The sequence below is a fragment of the Durio zibethinus genome, chromosome 6 (genome assembly GCF_047325235.1).
Source record: "Durio zibethinus cultivar Kanyao isolate XHJ-2024 chromosome 6, ASM4732523v1, whole genome shotgun sequence".
NCBI classification, from domain to species: domain Eukaryota; kingdom Viridiplantae; phylum Streptophyta; class Magnoliopsida; order Malvales; family Malvaceae; genus Durio; species Durio zibethinus.
Genome location: NC_143167.1, coordinates 33,919,177 through 33,936,854, shown reverse-complemented (window position 1 = coordinate 33,936,854; position 17,678 = coordinate 33,919,177). Strand labels below are relative to the sequence as shown.

Here is a 17,678-nt window from a genome sequence, read left to right as displayed (position 1 = left end):
TGAAGAAGTTATATAAAATTAAGGGCCATTTCATCACCTAATTTTTGGATCATATATCAACAACCATAACAAATATATATATTAATTTTTTTTCTTCTTAAAGAAAAAAAAATATGTTCAATTAATCAAACACCAATTATTAATAATAACCGACGATTATGAAATTGTTACAAAATATTCGATATTATCTATTTGCTTCATTATCAAGCCATGATTTGTTCAAACAGATGTTTTCAAATGATCTCATCACTTACCCATTCCCACTTGAACTTTTTCAAAATACAGTACAAAATTCTGTTTAGTCTTATAAAAAAAAATGGAATTATTAATACAAAAAGCAGCTACTATATCATTTAAATTACCTTGTCTGAAAACCTGTTTTTAACGTGCAATTTTAAAGACTTTCATTTTGAGGAAATACATTTTTGTTAATTTTGTTTTTTATTACATGAGAAGAAATTGTCGGTTTCAGCTTGGAGTAGAAGAAAATAAAGCAGTAACACGTCATTCCATTTCGATGGTACACTTTTACGGATGCGGCATCTTGACTTTCTTTAACGTAGTAGTTAGTCCTAATCATCATATTGTTAGGCAGCAAATTTTAATTAAGGAAATTGGTCACACAATTATATATACAAAATTGCCCAAAAAAAATCAAGTTTAGGTAATTCAAAATTAAAATAAAAAAAAATTAACCTATGGTTTTATTTACCCGTATTAATTTGGTTAAAGTGCTTTCATTTTTTTATAAATGAATTAATTTTTATTCATAAAATGAGCTATAGGTATTACTAGTTTATGAGTTTTTGATAAATGGTGAAAAAATATCATTGTTCTTGAAATTTAAATGGAAAATTTCTCTCAAAAGGAAAAAAAAAGATAGGTTTAAAATTTTATAATCAAATCTCATTGTTTAAATTGATAAGGAGGATAAGAGGGTGCAAATAAAAATTTTTTTTTCCCTATTTAATTATCCTAATCATAATTATAAAACTTTTATATAAATAAAGAATTATTATTGGTGGAAAAGAAAGTTTCTTTTTATTGAATGAAAAGAGAAACAATGGAATCCAAATTCATAACACTTATAAGAAAAACAATTCATACCCTTTACTTGAAAATTCCCCATGAAAAAAGAAATAAACAATTTATCAATGGAAAGTATACAATTGAAGAAAAAAAAAAAAAGAAATAAATAGTTTAAGGAAAGAAGAAAAATAAATATAAATATAAAAACATGAGTGGATATAAATAAATATACTCCTTTTGGGATAGGGAGAATCTTTCTTCAAGTAAGAACAATGACAAGAGAGAATCAACCTTTGGTCCTATTTTCACACACCCAAAGGTTAGACACTTGTCTTAAATGCTTCATCTGACTTTTCTTTCAATTGTTTTTTCAATGAAAAAATAAATTATTAATAAAAATTTATTTTTATATATAATAATTTAATTATATTTAATTTATATGTATAAAATATAAAAATTATCACTTAAATTTGTATTTATATACCAAATAGGAAATATATATTTTTAATTTTATTAAATTTATATATAATTTATATTTAAATTTTAAATTATTATCATTTTTAAGCCATATTTAAAATAATTAAATCTATTTATTTGCAGTCAATTGATTATTAACTCGAATGATATATATGTTGATCAGATTTTTAAAAACTAAATATTCAAAATTTTTATATGAATTAAGCAGATAAAAATAAAGAAATTGAGAATAGATTAGAAATAAAAAAAAAAAGTGTAAATAAGGTTGAAAAAAATAATAAGAAAAAATTAAAATAAATATAGTTAATTGGAAGAGGCTAAGTTTCGTGTCAGAGAAGGTCAGTCCCTACAAAAGGCAAATTGTGGGGTCACTGCCCTTCATTGCTGAAAAATATTTATAAAGCAGTTGCAGAGGGAGAGCTTCTCTTTCTCATTCATAATTCATATTACTAAACTCCAAACACCAAAACCATAAGCTCTTTGAAAAATCCACTCTCTTATTAAACTCTGCCAACTCTCCGTCCTTTTGGTTTCTTAAAAGAATAAAAAAAGTAAAAAAAATCCAATCCATTTCTCTCTTTTTCTTGCTTTAATAATTTGTAGAAGGAGAAGGATATACAAAGACAAACAAAAGCTCCTTGCTTTGTTGAAGTGCTGATAATGTGGGACAAAAACATGTTGTCAAGAGTCAACATGTTCATGCTATGGCTATTGTTTTTTTCCTGGGTATTTTCAGTTTCAGCCACTGTTTCTTATGATAGCAAGGCTATCATCATTAATGGCAGGAGAAGGATTCTTCTTTCTGGTTCTATCCATTACCCCAGAAGCACTCCTGAGGTATTCTTAACCCCAATGCAGCTCTTTGTGTTTCTCTTTCCTTTCTGTGAACATGGCTGTTTCTTGGTTTTCCCACTTTTCAAGATTCAAACTTCAAACCTCATTAAAAAAAAAAAAACTAAATTTGACTCTCTTTTTTTCTATGTAGATGTGGCCTGATCTTATAGCAAAGGCCAAAGAAGGAGGCTTGGATGTTATACAAACTTATGTTTTCTGGAATGGACATGAGCCTTCTCCTGGAAAAGTAATGCACGTGCATTCAAATTTATTTACCAAGTTCATAATTTTTATTCCCTGTTTTTGTTTATTTGTTTATTTCTTTTTGCAGTATTATTTTGAGGATAGATATGATCTGGTTCGATTTATTAAGCTAGTCCAACAAGCTGGCCTTTATGTTCATCTTCGGATTGGTCCCTATGTTTGTGCTGAATGGAACTTTGGGTGATAATATTGAATATATTAGCTAATTAAAAATCCTTTTAGCAATCAGCATTGAGAAAATTTTGTGAGTTTTTTTTCCAATTTTAAGCAGATTTACTGATATGCTCTGCTTTTTTTTTTTTTTTTGCTCTGTTTCTGGTTCAGGGGATTTCCTGTTTGGCTCAAATATGTCCCCGGCATTGCTTTCAGGACAGATAATGGACCTTTCAAGGTTGAGAACTTTGAATAACTTGCTTATATCTAACTACCCTTTTGTTTAATTTTTTTTCTTTGATAAATTTGATTTATTGATTTTATTAATAAAATAATTTGACTTGTAATTAACTATAACGTAGGCTGCAATGCAAAAATTCACAGAGAAGATAGTCAACATGATGAAAGCAGAAAAGCTGTTTGAGACTCAAGGAGGTCCAATAATTATGTCTCAGGTTGGAAAATCATCCTTCTAGACATGGGTTATGGTTTTTTTTATTGGTTTGGTTTTGATATTCATTTCAATTACTTTGATTATCATTTTTGTCCAAAATTGACTCATTACTCAACCAAAATGGATTAATCAAACTTTCTTTTTCTCGATGAATTTTATAATGACAGATTGAGAATGAATTTGGTCCCGTTGAGTGGGAAATTGGTGCTCCCGGTAAAGCATACACTAAATGGGCTGCACAAATGGCAGTGGGACTTGGCACTGGAGTCCCATGGGTTATGTGCAAGCAAGATGATGCTCCTGACCCTGTGGTAAGATTTCCTGCCAAATATTTCTTTTCTAATTTTTATCTTTATTATCAAAAACTTTCCTTTTTGCTATTGTTATTGTCATTAATTCATTATCCTTTAAAGATTTGTTGGTATGTCATTTGATTGAGTGCTCTCCTCCTTTCTTGGTGGGGTTTTCAACAGTGTTTGTTGTCCAGCTAAGGTGGCTGGCCAGCTTAGTTGGCCTTGTATTGTTGTGAAACCTTATCTCACACGGTTTTGAGTTTGGTTGCTCTTTATTCATTTCCAACTTCACGGGCTTCTAGTCTCCCATCATTTTCTTAATGTTTTTGTCTTTTCTGAAAAGTTCTTTTGGGTTCTGAGTTTCATAATCATGGAAATAATGAGAGTGTTTCTTTGTGACATGGTAATATAATCAAAGTCACCCTTGTCTATTCTCAAATAAGAGGGTCCAGTTAAATTTTAAGTTTCTAATTGTTATCTTAGGGTGAAATTTATCCGGGTTAAATTTATTAATAACTTAGAGTTATTGCAATAGGAGAAAGCTTCTATATATCTCAGTCTCTCAGTCTCTTTCTCCATCTATCTCTCTGATTCCCTTCATACTGTGACAGATAAACACCTGCAATGGATTCTACTGCGAAAATTTTACTCCCAATGCTAAATATAAACCAAAGATGTGGACGGAGAACTGGACTGGCTGGTAAGTTGCAAAATTTTGCCTGTATTGCCTATTATTTTTACTATGTAGTTTAATTTTGTAGTCTTATATTTACTTGTATGAAAGGGGAAAAAGAGCTTTTTATGGTAGATCCAATAACTATAGTTTGTTTTTCTTCTATCAAAATTTCGCTTTATTAATTCTATTTTGGCCTTGTTTTGTTTAATCCCAAGGTATACAGAGTTTGGTGGTGCAGTTCCTACCAGGCCAGCAGAAGACATAGCATTTTCGGTTGCACGATTCATACAGAATGGTGGTTCATTTGTTAATTATTATATGGTATATTAAATTCTGGTGTCTCTCTTTTCCTTGTAAATTTTATTAACCTACTGAACAATAATCTGCAGTGAAAGATCACTAGCTTTGTCTCTAACCTTTTTCAAATCTTTTTGCTTCAGTACCATGGAGGAACCAATTTTGGCCGGACAGCCGGTGGTCCCTTCATTGCTACTAGTTATGACTATGATGCTCCTATTGATGAATTTGGTATGCACATATGAACAGCGGTTTGAACTAGGCTGCACTGAATTTATTTACCTGCTTCATGATGAGCATTAAAGATTCCAACTACTTAACTTGAGATCACCATTATTGTTTGTGTGACACATGGATACATATTATTTCTCACATGCAAAGAATAAGGAATACCCAATTTGCGAAATCTAGTGTTGAAGGGGTAGACAGATTGTTAATTCTGAATAGGATCAAACCTATAAAAAAAAACTAGGTACTTGAAAACAAACCCCCCAAAATTAACTCTTCTTGCTTCTTTTGATCTTATACCAGGGCTACCAAGGGAACCAAAATGGGGACATCTGAGAGATTTGCATAAAGCCATCAAATTAAGTGAACCAGCTTTAGTTTCCGCAGATCCTTCGGTGACATCACTTGGAAGCAATCAGGAGGTAAGTTTTTTGTCCAGCTGAAAGAGATAAAGAATATTACAGATAGAAACTCACCCCACTGTTTCGTTTTTGGAATTTGCTCTTCTCATAATCTACAATTGTTTTTCATTCCCAGGCCCATGTCTTCAGGTCGAAGTCTGGTGCATGTGCTGCATTCCTTGCAAACTATGACACACGATACTCTGTAAAAGTAACTTTTGGAAATGCCCAATATGACTTGCCACGTTGGTCCATCAGCATCCTCCCTGACTGTAAAACTGCTGTTTTCAACACTGCCAGGGTAAGGAAAAGACTTTGGTATAGCAATGCTAATCATGTTTCAGTACATTGATCTACTGTGTCTACATCCAATTCTCATTCATGTAACTTTTATATAAATAAGCATTACAATTTCTTTCTGATAACCGCATCTTTTAGTAAAATGATTACGACAGAGATATTCTGGCCTTAAAGAGTCTTAGTACATGAAGTTCAAGCTTTTTATTTTGTTTTAAACTATAAAGCTCAGTCTTCTTTCTGTCCTATGTATATGAAATCTAACATCCGAATGTAATTGTTACACAGCTTGGTGCCCAGAGCTCACAGAAGAAGATGGTGTCCGTAAACAGCGCATTTCCTTGGCAATCGTACAATGAAGAAAGCCCCTCTGCTGATGATCAGGATGCAACTGTAAATAACGGGCTCTGGGAACAGATTTATGTCACCAGAGATGCGTCAGATTATTTATGGTACATGACAGAGTGAGTAATCCTGATCTTACCCAGTAAAACTCATATTCTTGTACCTCAGAAAATTATTGAACTTCCTTTTCTTACATGCTCTTGTTTAAATCAGTGTACAAATAGATCCTACCGAAAGATTTTTGACTAGTGGACAAAATCCTCTTCTCACCATTTGGTCAGCGGGCCATGCTTTGCATGTTTTCATTAATGGTCAACTATCAGGTAAAGCCAATACTCTGGCATCTTTCTTTCATTCTTCTTCTGTGAGATAAGCTAAAGTTTTGTGTGAACCTCAATATCTAACCTATTCTCATTTCAGGGACTGTTTATGGGGGATTAGAAAATCCAAAATTAACATTCAGCAACAATGTCAAGCTGAGAGCTGGGATTAACAAGATTTCTTTATTAAGTGTTGCAGTGGGACTCCCGGTTAGTTCTGTCACTTTCTGATGTGGCTTAAATATTTCTTAACTTCAATGATAGTGGGGAATATGGCATTTCTAAATATTGTATTATCATTTATATGTTTCAGAATGTTGGCACTCATTTTGAGACATGGAATACTGGGGTTCTAGGCCCGGTTACATTGAAGGGTCTCAATGAGGGAGCAAGAGACTTATCTAAGCAGAAATGGTCTTACAAGGTTTGTTCACTACCGCTACCTGATTGAAAAATTCAGGGATAGGAACATAAATTCATCTAATTTATTTAAACCGATAAAGTAATGATTTTATCTAGATGAGCCATGGCAACAACTATTGGAATGATCTGGGAAATAAATTTTAAGAAAAGAACTTAATTGCTTAAATCCACCTCTTGATTTGTGGGAACTTTTTAAATACAATTAAAGCATCACAATATGTTTAAATATTTATAAATTTTTAGATAAGTTTCCAAAATTAGTTTCTGGATATCTTGTCAGGAAACATGCCCCAAGTCCTTCAATTACCTGTATTACTAAGAGTTGTCGCACTTACCAGCACATAGATATACTAATATGCTATCTTGGCATGATTTTGAGTAGATTGGTCTAAAAGGGGAAGCCTTAAACCTTCATACCGTTACTGGAAGCTCCTCTGTTGAATGGGTTGAAGGATCGCAATTGGTGAAGAAACAACCTATGACTTGGTACAAGGTCAGGAAGTTACTTTGTTGATTAAACAGATACCATGTTTGAAAAGATTTAAATATTTAATAACTGTTGTTTACAGACAACTTTTAATGCACCGGGAGGCAATGAACCATTAGCTTTAGATATGAGTAGCATGGGAAAAGGGCTAGTTTGGATAAATGGTCAGAGCATTGGACGCCACTGGCCCGGATATATAGCACATGGTGGGTGTGGTGCTTGTGATTATGCTGGAACTTATACTGACAAGAAATGCCGAACTAACTGTGGAGAGCCTTCTCAAAGATGGTGAGAAACTATTCTGTTTCTGTTATCATTTGTTGATCTGATGATTCAAATATTCATAGTAGAGTTTTTACTTTCAGGTACCATGTTCCACGTTCGTGGCTGAAGCCAAGTGGAAATCTTTTGGTCGTGTTTGAAGAATGGGGTGGCGATCCATCTGGAATTGCTTTGGTCAAAAGAACAACTGGAAGTGTTTGTGCTGATATTTTTGAAGGGCAGCCAACAATGAAGAATTGGGGAATGCTAGCCTCAGGAAAAATCAATAGACCAAAAGCCCATTTGTGGTGTCCTCCTGGACAGATAATTTCTAAAATAAATTTTGCTAGTTATGGAATGCCAGAGGGGACTTGTGGAAGCTTTCGTGAGGGAAGCTGTCATGCCCACAAGTCATATGACGCGTTTCAAAAGGTATGCCAAAAAACTCTAACGTCTCTCTCTCCAGCTTTATGTGGGAACTCCCTTGAAACCCGCTGGAAGCTGTTACTCAGACAATAAAATTACTTGGTGCTCGTACCTATGTTTTAAAGATGTTTTTAGGATTTTAACATTCTCTATCTAAAGGATTTATGTTATTAAGTTTCATGGGATTCCCGAGATTTCTCATGAATAAATCATTTTTTTATTAACCTTTTCTGTTTTAATGGGTAATTTGCTTGCACTGCATAAATTGTTCAAGCTGTGAACTTGATTTTTAGTATCGAGTACAAATGTTTGAGTCCGACCTGAAGTTCGGAAAATGAGTTTGCCCCATTCTGTGACATAAGCGCTATCATAGTTTTGGATATATATATATTAGTTTTCCCTGTAATTTAGAATTAACATGGAGGTCTCTTTCAGAATTGCATTGGAAAACAATCATGTTGGGTAACTGTGGCTCCTGAAGTATTTGGAGGAGATCCATGTCCCAATAGCATGAAGAAGCTTTCGGTTGAAGCAGCCTGCAACTAAAGTGTAAAGAGATTTGTGGTCAACCAAAAAAAAAATGAAGTCCAAACTAGTTCACATTCAGCACATAGATTAGATACTTCCTCACAATCTCTTTGAGTTTTTAAAGGTAGTTCAAGTTTACACATTTCATACTGCAAAGATGATATGATTTGAATCTGCTACAAGGCAATAAAGTATGAACAGAGTGAAAACAGCACACTCTGTTTGGCCAATGCCAAATATTGGTTATGAAGTGGTTGAAAAGATGCTTTATGTACATAGAGAAGCTATTATTCTCCGATACAGCTTTATACAGCATACATAGGATCACTTTATAAAATCTAGGATTGCTCTAGCTTGCTGGAATCAATTTATGCCTGTAAGTCTCTATAGGAAAGCAATTTCATTGCTTCTCTTTGTAAAAATAAATGGGAAAGTAATAAATCCAAGCATTTGAATAAGCATTTTGAGCTGTAGTTTCTTTCTTACAAGTTGTTACTGTCTCTTCGTCTGTTACTCGTCATGATGTAGCTTCATTGATCTGTTAACTGGACTCAAATCATGTTTGAGTGGATGGATTACAGCCACACCATAAAAACAGAAATAAAACGGACATCGTGGATGTTAACATGAAACAGAGCCTTCTACGGCCTTGGGGAAAGTTATACTTACAATCTGCTATTGGTATATACTGTTGACTCAAAGGACTTAAAAATGATTGTTCGCTCAAAATACACATGCCAAAAAAGGTTACTGAGTTGCTGTAAGGGGACTGCAAGCCGCTCTTACACACACACACACACACACACATATATATATATATGTATGTATGCATATGTATATTTAAAAGAATACACAATCCAATAGATTGCTTACAATTCTCTTTTCATAACATCCAAGAACTCTCCCCGTTTACACGTTAGAATGATATTAAGAATCGAGTTAAGTGAAGATGGAAGGGGGGCAAGCACAATGTGGCAGTTTCCCTTCAGAAAGTCTTCTCATTTGAAGATAATTTCTGACTCAAGTCATTGATGACATCACCTATATCTTTCTGAATTTGTAAACTTACTTGCCCTTGATGCCTCCATCGCTCCAATCTATTACATAGATCCCTTAACATCAAAACCCCATCTTTGTCAATGCTAAGCATACTTAGCCTCTTGATGCAATTCGTCAAATACTTCCCAGCCTTTACTTTGACCTGGTAAATAAAATCTAATCCACTTTCTTCAGTCTCAAAAAATGAAGTAGATATATTATCAACGGCATCTGTCAAACTAAAAACAATACAGGCACCTGCTAAAACATCCCTTTTACTACATTTTTCCATCCATGTAGTTAAGTCCTGCCTTTCAGAGTTCTTCTTTACATGTCTTAGTCCAGCAGACATAGTTTCCCTTGGCCGAAGTATTATACCAGTAGCTGCATAGTGCAGCAAAAGTTCACATCCATCCTCAGTTATACAATTGGGGCACCCAATCAAGATGCCTAGTGGGATTTTCCTTATAAGCACATTTTGCTGCAGGCTTAGAACATTGGATGCATTTGAATCAGCAGATGGAGAACTGTTGATGGTTGTGTTAGCATACTGGATGTATATGTTTTCAATTTCATTGAGCCAGATTCCAATCTGTTGACAATCATACTCTTTTGCCACAGCATAATCCTCCCTCTTGTCATTAACTTTTGGTTTCTTAAGTTTCTTCTTGAAGGTAGCTGCTTCTTTGTTGTGCTTAACTACCCAAGACTCTGATATTTTAGTCAAAAAATCAACTAGCAAACCCTGATTAGAATTACTAATGGGGCTCAGAATCCATGCAATATACCTAGCAGCATATGTAGACAATAATTCCTTATCATGTGTTTCTTCAACTTTAGGTGTGGCTAATATGCATTTTGATTGAAAATTCTTATGGAGATTTTTCTCAGTGAAGAGTAGAACAGAAGCAAAATAGAACCAATCTGGGAAGTCTATTGCCAAAGCCCTGCAAGGAAAAGATTTCATCTTAAAGTTTTTGAGTAAAGAGCGGATAAGGGTGGGAGGGGAGTAACCCTTCGTTAGCCAGGGAAAAAATGTAGATGAAACTCTTTCCATAGGGAAAAAATGTAGAAGTTTACCAGAGAGATTTGTGATCTATGCTTGCCACCACCACTGCTGTTGGCTTGACGGCTGGATGCAGTTGTTCCCTACCAAGAGAAACTTGTTCACTTGTGGCATGAGCTAAATGTAGAAAGCTTTCAGCAGAGAAGACTCCAACTAAAATCCTCAACAAGTGGTTCTTATTTGGGAAATATGCACAGGAAAATGGTAGCTTAGATCCCAATTCCAAAGATATGCCCCACCATGTTGGTCTTGAAATTACATCCAATATTGCTGACACTAATCCACCCAGAAGCTCTAGTACAGAAGCCAGACCCCTGTTTTACAACTAAACTAATAATAATGAGATATGTTTGTTAATTAGGTTATTCTAGATGAAGAATTACAAGGTAATGATGCATCATCCATGCTATCCATTACTCAAAATATCTTTGTTAATAGACACAACAAGCTAAACACAGCTTTAAGTTCCTTGGACTTTGGCATATATAAATAACATGTTTCCATTACAATACCTCAACTTATTATGAATCATAATTCATGACCATCACAATGGAGAAAAGAAAAGGCACATCACATATGCATAAAACAAATTCAGGGGGGAAATAAAAGACTGAGCAATTTGGTTCATGAAATAACAAGGCTAGCCTGACCATCAAAAAGCGTGAAATAACATATTTATGAAATAAGAGTTGTGTGCATTATTTGGAAGCTATAAATTAAAACCAATATGAAGGCAGCGAATGTATGATACTCTTTCCACGTAGAACAATAACTGAAATATGCCTCTCTGTTCTTCCTAAGAAAGTAAGTAGATAGTGCATGTAGAAACAGAGTAAAATCAAGTTGTTGAAAGTTGGCACTATAAACAATGTGGAACTGATTGGAAAGCATATTTTTTTAAAAAAAATAAAGATGTATCCATAAAAACATGGGAAAACAATTGTAATAAGAAATCCAAACATTTGTAAGAATAAGAAACAGAAACTCACGTCTTGAGGAACCAGTTATGTAATAGGGCTCTGGTCTCAATAAACATAACAGGAGAAAGTGCCAAGCATATGATGATAGCACGCCAATCCGTTCTCTGGTGAAATTCGTCACTCAAACAAAGGAAAGGCCTTTCTGTGGTATCTTTTAAAATCTTTGAAACAGCTTGCTTTAGGGTTAGTGGGTCAAGATACCAGAACAGCAGCCTGCATAAAGAACGAAATTATAGATCTTAAGAAACATAACTTACAAAACTCAACAAAAATAAAGCATTGAGCACTTATAACATGGTATGGCATTTTCCGACTGAAAAAGAAAGTTTATTTAAATGAAAAAAAAATAGAAGAGAGCTTCTTTAAACAGGAGTACGAGTGAATACTGAACCAAATTATTGCGGAAAGTGGTGAATTAAATAAGATCAAAATTCTAATAAAAATATGTAAATCAAGGCCCAATTTACTCCTTACTCTCCGCCTTTTCCCCTTTTGTCAAATTATCTTAACTTTTCCTATTTATAAGGATTCTGTTGCTGATAAACAGTTTAACGAAAACTATAAATGATTAACTTCTACATTGATGTAGTAGCCATTTTAACTCACAACGAACCTCAATGGTATTTCCTCATTTTCAAGGGACAGTTCAGTGGGTAAATGGCAATGCAACTTGGAAACAGCAGCACTATTTCCTTCAATTAATTTCACATCAAGAATAGGTATATTTGGGAATGAATACTGATAGCAAGATGCCAAAACTGCTACCCTTACAACAGCACGTAACAGCAAATGAGAAAACACCCCTGCAAGATAAAAGGAAACATTCTCACACAGGTAATGAAATCCACCAGAATCATTCAATAACCAGATAAAATATTTCAATCCAAAATCTAAATAACAAATAACTTTACCAAATAAAAGGGTTCATGTAATATGCAACACCAAAAGATTTCTAAAAATTAAAATAATGATGAAAATAAAAAGGCACAAAGAGTTCACCTTTTCCCTCTAACTTTGCATAAACATTGTTAAACATTTCTATCAATTCCACGAAATTTAGACCTAAACTTGCGCTACCCATAAGCAGAAACTGTTCGTTTTGAACAGGAAAAACCTTGCAATTAACCGAAGAAGATAAGACGCTGATGATCGTCGTCGCCAAATACTCAATCATTGAATCAAAAACCTAGGAAAAATTGTAAATTTAGACATATGGGTAGTGAAAATAGAGCATTATCTCCCAAAAGAACCCTAAAGTTTACAACTTTGAAGACGACTTTACCTGGGGTGCCTTGAAACACATGAGGGAGAGAGCGGTATCCAAAACCCTAACCCTAGAATTAGGGTTTTCGTTGAGGTTTAAAGATTGATTTAGCTTGGAAATTGAGAGAGTGAGAACTTCCTCTTCGTTTTCTCGTTCCCTGATCGGTAATTGAAGGTGAGAAGCGAGTTGAGCGAAGAGGTCGGTGATTGATGGCGGCGTAGCCATGATTTTCAGTCAATTAGACGGTGGTGAGAGTGGCGGCGGTTGATGATGATGAATATGATGTTGGAAGATGATGGCATTTCCCGCCATAATTGTATTGGTTTTGGGCTTTCCATTATTTTTATTGGGCTACAAGTAGGGAGCCCATTTTGTTGAATAAAGAGCTTTTTCAACTTCCCCTTTTTGTTAAACGGTAACAAATTCTATTGAATTATAATTTAACAATTATTTAAATTCTTAATATTTTATTACAATTAATCAATTAATTTTTTATTTCAACTCAATTGAACTCTTAATTGGATAAAATCTAGTCATATAAAAAAATTGAATCAAATAATCTCTGAACTATAGTAAATTGAATCGTTAAAGAGATTTTAAAAAGAAAATGAGAGAAAATTTAAATATTTTATTTTATTTTATTTTATTTTATATATATTAATTATGTAATGCTGTAAAATTTATTTATTTTATTGATATCACATAAAATTTTATTTTAGTTGAAAAAATTAATAATGTTATTTTTTATCTATATAAAAGTTTAATTGAATGCAAATAAAAATTGAATAGTTTATTAATTGTAATAAAAAAAATAAAGCTTAAGGAATTTTTTAATTATAATTCAAATACTTTTTATACCCATTAGTCTTCATTCTTTTTATCCTTCCTATTGTATAAACCTTAAATCTATCAATTTTTTTTTAAAATGAAGTCGTAATATGAATATAGTAAAAATGATTGCACGTTTTAAATTTTAATATATTGAGATATATTGGATATAACTTGTAATTATATAAATCAAATGAGTGAAATTTTAAATTTAAATCCATTAAATTTAATATTGATAAATAATAGTATTTTCTTTTTTGATTGCTTTATATAATACTTTTGTAATTGTAGAACAAGATAATTACCTCTTGGAACTTCTTTTTTCAACAAATAATTTTTAAGACAAAAAGAAAATTGACGCCTAAAAATCAAATGCTGGCTCAATTTTTGGGGAAGCACTGTTTAGTTAAAGAAGAGTTTTTAGGAATTAGGATGCTGAAATGAACACTGAAAGGAAGTGAAGGGAGAAAATTTGGGGTTAGAGAATGTAAAATCATGAAATCAGAAAGAAAATGCAAAATCATTGTCCAATTGGAATGATTGGTCCTTTTGATAAAAACATAAAAGCTGCAGGATGATTAAAGTTTCCAATCAATTTCAATTTTCAGCTGTTTGGTGGGTCAACTTGAATAAGTGTAAAAGAGGGCTAATCAAAAAAATCTTGTTGATTTGATAGGGGGAGATAAAAAATAGAAAAGCATGTGCCAGGTGATCGATAAGATGACCTATGGTATTAATTTTACAACTATGGCTATTCGCCTATTCCTTCAGTTCTTTGTACCCACAGAACGCCATTGTTCATGTTTAGTTTGAGATTATTTGGTGTTTTAAAATTGTGATTTAGATGGTAACAACAACGTTAAACTGAGTTTAAGGTTTTCAAATCAAATTGAAATTGATTAAAAATAGTTTTCCAGTTCACAATTTCACAACTCATCAAAACTATCAGAAGTTCCTACAGGCAACAGGAGAACAAGCCCAGGATGGCACTCTCAAGTCTCACCTTAGGGGAAAATATGTCCAATAACAGGGTCTTGAGTAAATTTTTAAAAAAAGCACCCCTCATCAATGCTTATTATCAGCTAAGGTCTTGACTTCTGCAAATTACCTGCAGTGTCCCACTTCAACTGTCCAATTAAAATGGCTCCAAATCATAAACTTTTGTTTTCTACCGGTAGTTACCTGACTGTTTTTAACATTGCTGGACCCTATACACTCATTAAAAATGACAAATCCAACAAGCTGGTGGGTTTTCGACACTTGTTATTAAGGACAAGACGAAAGAAAAGCATGATATGGAATACATTGCATCACCAATAAAGTTCACTTGCAGGTAAAAGAAATCAATTCAGACTCTAATAAAGAGTTGATTATCATCAGTGGCTACTATGACTTTAGTGGGGGCACTGAGCGAAAGCCTCCAAAGAAAGACCCCTATAATCCCTATAAGTAGCTCTCTAGATTCCTTACCAATAAACTTTGACATGGCATTGGTTTTTTTATCAGTTAAAAGACTAAAAAGAGTGTGATATGCTATCATCACAAGGAAACTTTATAAAGTAAAATGTTAAGATGCCAACTTGATAACTTACTTAAATCAGACAATCTTCAAGTTGGAGGATCATTGGCTCTCTAAGGATAGGAAAGTTATTCTCATTTGGGAAGAATAAAGTACAAAACTCTCTCCTTGTGTGCCATTAGATTTTTAAATCTAAGATTTAGAAGAAAGTAAGCAGGATCATTTGATTCCAGAATAAAAATTTTGGGACTCCTAACCCGAAAGTCATACTGTCTTGAAGTGGAAAATGATGAGTCCTGAAATTTCAAACAAGAAAATGATTCAAATTAATGATCATTCAACAGAATAAATGGGCTGGAATCGTACTTACGGTTCCAAGCTTCTGACTTCAAACTACTGAAATTATCAGCCTGGTATGTTAAAACAGAAGAAAAGAAGAACTCTTTTTTCTCATATGACAGGATTGTTGAAGCAAGCTGCTTTTGATTTTTAACTTGTTTAAAGATTTTATGTTCTATCATGTCTGAAGATCACTTGTTAGAACTTAGAAAGAAGGGTAATAGAACAAGAGAGGAAGTTTAATTAGAATTGATCAGCTGCGTTAAACTTGACAAAGCTGGATTGGTCACCACTGGTCAGATAGCAAATCACTTTTTCTTGTGTCTTTTACTTTTTATCGCTTTGGACAAAATTGTTCCACCTTGGTTCAATCTTTAGGCTCCACGTTACATGTGATAGTTTCAAAGAAATGATTGCTATGATCAACAACTTTAGTAGCCTTTCAAATGAAAATGTTTTTTTATAGCTGCAAAATCTGTGAGCATGGGACATGGATATGAAGACTGCTTAATAGACAACGTTAAAAGGCAAGATGTAAAGTTAGCAGCAAGCATCTCACTACATTGAAGATTCTGCTTGAGATTGCAATAACTTAATCCTGCATTAATCACCAGCGGCCTCATTAATTATATTGGCCATTCTATGGCTCCCACGATGAGAGGGCCGCAATCTAACAGTGAAAAAAAGTTTAAACCAAATGAAAGCATTCGATCCGAAGTAGCACGAAGATGAAAATTGTAGTTAGCTTGCATTGCACTACTGGTAACCTGAATAATTACAGCAATAGTTGGACTATAAGTTGGTATTGATAATTGCGAAGACTTGTGAATTAGAGGGTGTGATCATGACAAATTATGCTATGAGAGAGTAAATAGGAGCCAGAGGATTGATTAACCATTGGCACTATGATTAAGAAAGGGGTTGATAATGATGATTAGCAGGCAAAAAAGAGGGTCCTATTCAAGTAAGTAAATTAGTAGTAAGATGTTTGGGATGGGGCAGTAGGTGATGTGGGTGGGTGGGAAAATGGAAATTTCATTTGTTTGTTTATGAATCAGAAAGGACTTGGTGACAGAGGGGTCTGCAATATTCACAATCATCTAATGGTGATTGAAGCCCACAAGTGGCAAAAAGAGACAGCAAGTGGGCCATTCCAGTTTTTCTGGGGGAGAGCCTGCCAAATCTCACAAACCACAATAATGGAATCTCAATGAATAGCTTCACCGATTTGACCATACAGTGCTGGGTGCTCTCACTCACCCTAAAATATCAACCCAAAGGCTAAGAACATCAAAACCATTTTGGATTTTCCCTTAAAAAGCCTTAGTAGATTGCTCTTGTTGTTGTTACAGACTTGGTTTTAAAAGCATGAGACATCTTCATATCAATGAACTGCATCACGGCATCAGGGTCAATTATTAGGGTGTGGTGGACCCAATTGAAAGATGAAGAAACAATTGGATGGTTGGATACCATGACATCAAACGGATGGAATTAGGATATACGATAAGAAAAATAACCCAGACAGAAAAATCTGGGGTATTTCAAGCTGATATTGTTTGCTTATGGATTGTCCTTTTCTATGTCTATCATTCAAAGCTATGGATTTGGTTTGCATAGAAATCTATGGTACCAAGAAGGTAGGCCGTAGGCCACTGGTTCTGTCTAGTAAGAGGCTAAGACCTAACTGTCTTTGTGTATGTCTGCAATGTCACGTATGCATGGAGTTGGACCTATCATTCCGAATGGGTCCCCCACCAAAAACCAAATATCAAAGCAATCAGATGGCAATAAGCATCTCTGATTCAGTCTGATTGTTCAGGACATTTTGTAAGAAATGTTGATGGACTCAACCATTGGCTGGACTCAGGACTGCATTGTTTTGTCACAGGAGGAGCCTATTGGTGGCTCTACTACATCACAGCCAGCTCATTGGTTGTCCCAAGTTCATTTCAGTTTTTTTGTTGGCAAGGCTCAAAGAGAGATTATAAGGCGTTGTTTCGATTTGATATCACAACATCAGGGGCAAAGAGAAAGCCAGAAAAGGAACCTTATTTAAGAGATACCTAGCTGGAAAGAGCCGGGTTTACCGGATCCTGTCCAGTGAGCAAAAGCCAAAACAATCACCAGTGAGACAGAGAGATGAAAAGAGAGGTGGGATCCAAAGCGTCTCTTATTCTTTACTCCCAACTATCAAACATTCAATGTCAAACACAATCTTAAAATGGTTTTTCTTTGAATATCAAAGCAAGATTATAGATTGAAAAGGATACGCTGAACTCACAAGCAAAGAGAAGCTTCTTTAATTCATGCCATACATCTAAAAATGTCCTATCTCTTTCATTCCCCCCCTCCCTAGTTTTTTTCCCCTCTTTTGCTCTCATTCACTCTTGCTTACTTTAAAGAAAGAACGAAATATGCTTTAGATAGAAAATGAGAAGGATCAGGAAA

At 34.0% G+C, this 17,678-nt stretch overlaps 2 protein-coding genes across 2 annotated transcripts; one reads left to right on the top strand and one right to left on the bottom strand.

Moving 5' to 3' along the window:
* The first annotated feature begins 1,938 nt into the window (after positions 1 to 1,938).
* LOC111286758 (beta-galactosidase-like) lies at positions 1,939 to 8,651 on the top strand. The gene is made up of 19 exons (XM_022876939.2): positions 1,939 to 2,343; positions 2,492 to 2,587; positions 2,672 to 2,784; positions 2,929 to 2,995; positions 3,120 to 3,212; positions 3,379 to 3,522; positions 4,116 to 4,204; positions 4,396 to 4,501; positions 4,621 to 4,708; positions 5,009 to 5,127; positions 5,243 to 5,407; positions 5,692 to 5,867; positions 5,962 to 6,071; positions 6,169 to 6,278; positions 6,382 to 6,492; positions 6,874 to 6,984; positions 7,061 to 7,266; positions 7,344 to 7,671; positions 8,101 to 8,651. Exons 1-19 carry the CDS (start codon positions 2,167 to 2,169, stop codon positions 8,209 to 8,211), a joined length of 2,520 nt encoding a protein of 839 aa, XP_022732674.2. The 5' UTR covers positions 1,939 to 2,166; the 3' UTR covers positions 8,212 to 8,651.
* A 143-nt stretch (positions 8,652 to 8,794) lies between these two features.
* On the bottom strand, positions 8,795 to 12,857 carry LOC111286759 (acyl-CoA synthetase family protein). The gene is made up of 6 exons (XM_022876940.2): positions 12,560 to 12,857; positions 12,277 to 12,463; positions 11,891 to 12,080; positions 11,287 to 11,490; positions 10,312 to 10,611; positions 8,795 to 10,178 (listed from the first exon to the last, which is right to left on the bottom strand). Exons 1-6 carry the CDS (start codon positions 12,764 to 12,766, stop codon positions 9,179 to 9,181), a joined length of 2,088 nt encoding a protein of 695 aa, XP_022732675.2. The 5' UTR covers positions 12,767 to 12,857; the 3' UTR covers positions 8,795 to 9,178.
* Between the last annotated feature and the right edge of the window lie 4,821 nt (positions 12,858 to 17,678).